The 6,261-nt window shown below is 41.5% G+C and overlaps 1 protein-coding gene across 1 annotated transcript; it reads left to right on the top strand.

Moving 5' to 3' along the window:
* Positions 1-1,136: 1,136 nt before the first annotated feature.
* On the top strand, positions 1,137-6,261 carry LOC100285193 (uncharacterized). Its single transcript, NM_001158087.2, has 14 exons — positions 1,137-1,492; positions 2,005-2,206; positions 2,759-2,843; positions 2,943-3,083; positions 3,177-3,295; positions 3,377-3,473; positions 3,553-3,725; positions 3,800-3,866; positions 4,299-4,457; positions 4,612-4,861; positions 5,046-5,154; positions 5,288-5,400; positions 5,482-5,557; positions 5,663-6,261. The coding sequence occupies exons 1-14, from the start codon at positions 1,333-1,335 to the stop codon at positions 5,817-5,819; spliced, it is 1,908 nt and encodes a 635-aa protein (NP_001151559.2). The 5' UTR covers positions 1,137-1,332; the 3' UTR covers positions 5,820-6,261.

Consider the following 6,261-nt stretch of genomic DNA (forward strand, 5'->3'; position numbering starts at 1 on the left):
CCGCTTGCTTTGTTAGACATGCTGAATGGAAATATAAGTATAATTCAAGTCTATCAATGCACTAATTGAATCCTATCGTCACATGGAACGACGTTGCTGGAAAACATTTCAGTTGTCCTCGTGTGAGTGTTTTTTCCTCGAAATAAAACATTTAGAGCATCTCTAACTATTTTTTTCTAAAAAAATGCCAAAAATAATGTCTTGCCAAAACCTGGCAGACCACAACCATTTGGGAGAGAGAAAAAAAAACAGTTTACTCCAATAATTACTAAGTTTTGGTTTACAATAGAATATGTGCCGTTCTTTTCCGACGAGCAAAACTTTGGGAAAGGATTGAAATCTGTTGATTGGTTTTTCTTGATATTGGTTAAAAAAAATTCGAGACGGTTTGCAGGGTTTCTCCGAAATGCTATGGTCCTGATTAAATTTTTTATACCAGTGATAATTTTTTAGTACAATGATAGTATGAATATATACTAGCCAGAACTTGCATCTAAATCTAAGACCCTGATTGAAAGTATCTTAGTTTTAAGAAACTATTTTTTTATCTTTTAGCTAGGGAAGACCAATTTCTTGATTTTTTAAAAAATTAAGAATATAAATTAAGTTATAAATGTATGTTTGGGACCGGTTTAATTTTTATAAACCAGTTTTTTAAAACTAGGTGCTTTCAAACATGGCCTATGGCCTAAGTCAGAGAGAGTCCATCTTCAAATGTTTTTCGGGACTTGATTTGTAACCAAAATACTCCAAATTTAAAGACGTCGATGAATTGAATTCCATTTTTTGGGTAATACATATGATTTTTTCCGCCACGGTTGGAAGGTAGAATTTTGCGCATATCTCCCTCCATCAGTCCCTCTATTTTTTCTGCAGAAAAGTGTAGTAAAGAAAGGTAAACAAGATTCTCGTCGATCAGTTAAACGCATCTGAATCTCGGCGAGTAAAACATTTCTATTTCTATCCGCAGTTCTAGTAGAGCTTTCAACTCGAAGAACAGCAGCTCGGTAGAACTAGAACCGTAGAAGTAAAAAACCTCTACGTGTATCACAATATAAAGAATTCAGCAAGTTTCCAACAGAGATACCATAAGAACGCACGCGAGTGGCCAGTGGGAACCAGGAAACAAGTGAGAGGGGGAAGCTGCGGCCGACGGCCGAGCTCTTGCCGTCCCTATCCACCCCTCTCGGCTCTCGCCCTCCTCTCTGTCTTTCGCTCCGTCCAGCCGCCGCGTAAAATCCGCGGAACCAGATGCCCTTATCCGCCCTCTGATCGAATCCGGCCAGAAAGGCCGGTTCTTTGTCGTCGTCCTCGGCATCGCCGGCGACCTTGATGGCACTGGAGGCGGGTAGCAGCGGCGGCGGCGGGAGGGGATGGGGTGGCAGGTTCCGAAGCCTGATGCGGCGGAAGCAGGTGGACTCCGATCGGGTCCGCGCCGAGGGCCAGCCGCAGCTCGCCAAGGAGCTCAACGTGCCGGAGCTGGTCGCGATCGGTGCGGTTTCTTCTTCCTTTGAATGGAACCCGACTGCCGACGCGCTCGCCAGACGCCAGGTCGCCTGCACACGCGGCACACCCGCACAAACACCTAGAACGTCGGTCCGCGATACACACGCCCGAACGCACAACGATAGGTTTTAGTTCGTTGGGCCAACACTCCCAAACCATCAATCTATAAATCATACTTGCTCGCCCACAAATCACAATGTGAGACTATTCTCAACAATCTTTCCTATGCTTGCTCAACCATATAAATCATGGTTGTTCACCCACAACTCATAATGGGTTTTAGGTCTATTGGGAATAGTCCACTCCTTTGAAAAGATAAATTACTCTACTAAGTTTGTGCAAAGATAAATTATCAAAATTCTACCAATGTACAGTGATATAGGTTACTTCAATGCTTCTTGTTCTTCAAAGTGAAAACTTCGATGGGCTGAATCAGATTCTATAGTAATAGAGTTTTCCAATCATTTCACTTCATGGTGAACCTATATGTTCTGTCAGGGGTTGGTTCCACAGTTGGAGCAGGAGTATATGTTCTTGTTGGAACAGTTGCTAGGGAGCACGCTGGTCCAGCATTGACAATTTCATTTCTGATAGCTGGAATAGCAGCCGCGCTTTCAGCTTTCTGTTATGCTGAGCTTGCTAGTCGTTGCCCCTCAGCTGGAAGTGCTTACCATTATTCATACATCTGTGTTGGAGAAGGGTAAGTCACTGAGCCATGAGTAAATATACATTATTTTATGATCTGAAATACTAGCTCTTTTTGGATAAGTATGATGAACTGTATTATTTTATCAACATCCAAATGAAGAAATTTAGGTAGGATTTGGTTCCGGAGTACGGTGGGACGGAGCCGCTCTGCTCCCAATTTGTTGTTGTTTGGATTGGTTCCATGTAGGTAGAGGTGACAATGAGTTCTAAATTTTACACTATAAACTGTAAGGATCGAATCGGATTATAATCGGGCTCTATTTCTATTTAATTTTGAACTAAAAATAATTTAGGCCTCTAACAAATTATGAAGAAACATTTGGATCGTGATTCATTACCACCCCTACATGTAGGATAGAGTGGTTATAAAAAATAAAAATTATGTTTAAATGTTGAACCATCCGGCTCCCTAAAATCTTTCGGACGGAGGCACGGAGCCGCTCCATCCCAACTGGCTCCGGAACCAAACACTAAATTACAAATCAAGTTTTCTATCTATAAACAATGCCTAGAATAAACTCACATGGTCGTTTTATTTACCTAGTGTTGCCTGGTTGATTGGCTGGGCTCTAGTGCTGGAATATACTATTGGTGGGTCTGCTGTTGCCCGTGGTATATCTCCAAATTTAGTAAGTGTGATTTGTCTAGCATCTAGCTTGTTTTAATTGTATTCAGTCAATGCTTTGAATCATAGGGTCTGGTTTAATGAACTTTCTTTATTTTTCCAGGCCTTGTTTTTTGGAGGACAGGATAGTGTGCCATGGATTTTAGCACGCCATCAGCTTCCATGGTTTGATATCATTGTTGATCCCTGTGCAGCCGCTCTTGTTTTTGTTGTCACTGTTTTACTATGCGTGGGAATTAAAGAGGTTGCCACTTTGATCGATTCATAAGTTGAGTTCTTATTCCTCTTCTCCAAAAATACAGAACCACTTATGGCTATTATATTTGAATTGTTGCAGAGTTCATTTGCACAAGGAGTCGTAACAGTTCTCAATGCCTGTGTAATGATATTTGTTATTGTAGCTGGGAGTTATATTGGCTTCCAAATAGGATGGGTGGGCTACAAGGTTTCTGACGGGTAATGCATAAAGGCCTGGATGCTTCCTTTCTATTGGGGGGTTTAATTAGTGGTGTGCTCATATGTATCTGAACTTTCTAGGTATTTCCCACATGGAGTAAATGGAATGCTTGCTGGATCAGCAACTGTCTTCTTTGCATACATAGGCTTTGATACAGTCGCTAGTACAGCTGAAGAGGTTAGGAAAGTCCCATCTGCTAGAGATGTGTGCTTCCTTTACAAGTGTCATTCGTTTTTACCCCTTTTGACCCCTGCAGGTAAAGAATCCACAGAGAGATTTGCCATTGGGAATTGGAGTTGCATTGGCTATTTGTTGTGCGTTGTATATGGCTGTTTCTGTTGTTATTGTTGGGCTGGTGCCATATTTTGCCATGGATCCAGATACTCCTATTTCATCTGCCTTTGCAAGGCATGGAATGCAATGGGCTATGTAAGTCCTGTCTTTTTGTTTACCCTCTTTTGTATACCAGTCATCGGCTTACAGACTTTACCATCTAATTTTAGGTACGTTGTGACAAGTGGTGCTGTTCTTGCACTCTGCTCGACCTTGATGGGCTCACTTCTTCCACAGGTATGCTAAAAGCAGACTATGACTAATGAGACCCAGTGACTGAAAATGCGATTGAATTTGAGTTGATCTTAGTGCATTTGAACTTCTCATTCTATTGACAGTCACTCTGCAATAAGTTGTGAACCTAAGCCTTGTAACTAGCCCAAACTGATTGGCTCCAGACTCTTATTGTAAAATATGTTTGTTCATCAATAGCACCTTGGATTCCATGTTTAACTCAACATTATCCATCAGTTACATTGAGCCTCCATTCGTTCATTTTCAATCAAATCTCATTCAACTAATGCTGCAATGAAATTTGATTTGCCATTCCACATCTGTGAGCGAAGATGTAGGCATGTAGTACTATGGGGCACCACATCAGCATTAGGTAGATGACATTTTAATACTTTGTGTCAATTTTCATCATGATTTCAATTTTCACTCTCGCAGCCTAGAATACTTATGGCCATGGCACGAGATGGTCTGTTGCCATCCTTCTTCTCTGATGTTAACAAGCAAACTCAAGTACCTGTTAAGAGCACAATTGTGACTGGCATCTGTGCAGCTGCTCTGGCTTTTGCAATGGATGTTTCACAGTTAGCAGGAATGGTAAGGAACCAGCTCTCTGTGATTGTTTGTATAATCATAGCCATTTTTACAACGGATTATGGAACATAAACTTCCTGCAGGACTGTACATGCATGCAAGCATTACAAATCATGTAAGGCAGAGTGAAATAAAATTCATGTTCTTTTGGTTGCAGGTCAGTGTAGGCACACTCCTTGCATTCACCATAGTTGCTGTCTCGATCTTGATACTCAGATATGTCCCTCCAGATGAGGTCCCTTTGCCGCCTTCTATGCAAGAATCATTTTGTTTGAACCAGGAATGTGATGAGGAAAGGGATAGGGGTCTTCTTGGAGTTGGGAACTGTAACTTATCTCAGACAAAGGATGTGATTGTGGTAGTAGAATCAGTGAAGGATCCTCTCATTGATAAAAGACTGCATAAAGGTAATACAAATTTGCTTTCGAGTTTTATTCAATTTCGTTGTTCCACAACAGATACTACCTCCGTTCTCGAATATTTGTCGCCCACTAGTTCATTTTTGAACTAAACCGCGAGAAATAAAAAAGAACGGAGGGAGTATTACTTCAGCTAGCTAACTATAACGAATTTCCATGTTTAATTCTTTAGGCAAGATGGATGAGACGAAGCGCCGAAAGATAGCCTCTTTAAGCATAGGGTCTGTGTGTGTAGGGGTTCTGATCCTTGCTTCTTCAGCCTCTGCCACATGGTTGCCTTTGTAAGTACCATATGACTCTTACTGTCTGAAAAGATAGTAGGCCGGCACCTTCAATTGGCCACTTTATAATTTATTGCATTAACAAACATAGAAAAACTCATTGTCCTAAATAAAGTATCTTGCCCTGTATCAGTCTCCCGATATGTATTGGCTGCACCATTGGAGTTGTGCTCCTTCTGGCTGGCCTCAGCTTGCTCTCCTGGATCGACCAAGATGCTGGCAGGCACTCTTTTGGTCATTCCGGAGGTACTGCTAACAATTTTACATAGCACTGCCTACTAGTATATTTGAACTGAACAGTACATATCTGTGATTTGTTTCCTGCAGGATTCACATGCCCTTTTGTTCCAGTGCTACCAGTTTTGTGTATCCTGATAAATACGTATCTGTTAATAAACCTGAGGTTAGTATCAAATCTATTATGTAAGGAAATACTGGTTGTAAATGACTGACTTGTCTTCTCTCTTTGTGATTCGTCTGAACTGCTCATTTCCAATGTGTTCTTCAGTGGTGACACATGGATGAGAGTTGGCATATGGCTGCTGCTGGGTGTTCTTGTGTACGCTTTCTACGGCCGAACCCACAGCTCCCTAATAGATGTTGTCTACGTTCCGGCAGCGCAAGCTGATGAGATATACAGGAGTTCATCAGGATATGTATCATAGAAAAGAACAGCTGCAGTCATGTGACACGATAGAGCCACAGAAAGACCGAGCGGATGACAGTTACTCAAAAGGTGGTTGTCCATCAGCTGTAGAAAATTGGTTATCAGCCGGGGAAGACGGAACTGACTGTTATTTCTTTCATGCTCGGCTAGCATGATCTCGTGGATGCAACTTTGCAAGATATGTATGCTGCTCACGAGCCAGGTCAATTTATACATTGTTGGAGTGTGTAGATATGGTGTATATAAAACCAACTGGGTGGAGTATGTGATGTCATACATAATAATTTGTCTAATTCATGTAAAAGCCCTTTGTGCAGTTGTGCTGAAATGTGAGGGCATTTAAAGGACCTATTGAAACAGTACACGGACGGCAAAAGAAGCCACCTTTTTTTATATCATGTATATGTCGTCAACAAACATTCTCTTCAAGATCTTTGCAT

Source organism: Zea mays, chromosome 5, assembly GCF_902167145.1.
Source record: "Zea mays cultivar B73 chromosome 5, Zm-B73-REFERENCE-NAM-5.0, whole genome shotgun sequence".
In the NCBI taxonomy this organism is placed as follows: Eukaryota; Viridiplantae; Streptophyta; class Magnoliopsida; order Poales; family Poaceae; genus Zea; species Zea mays.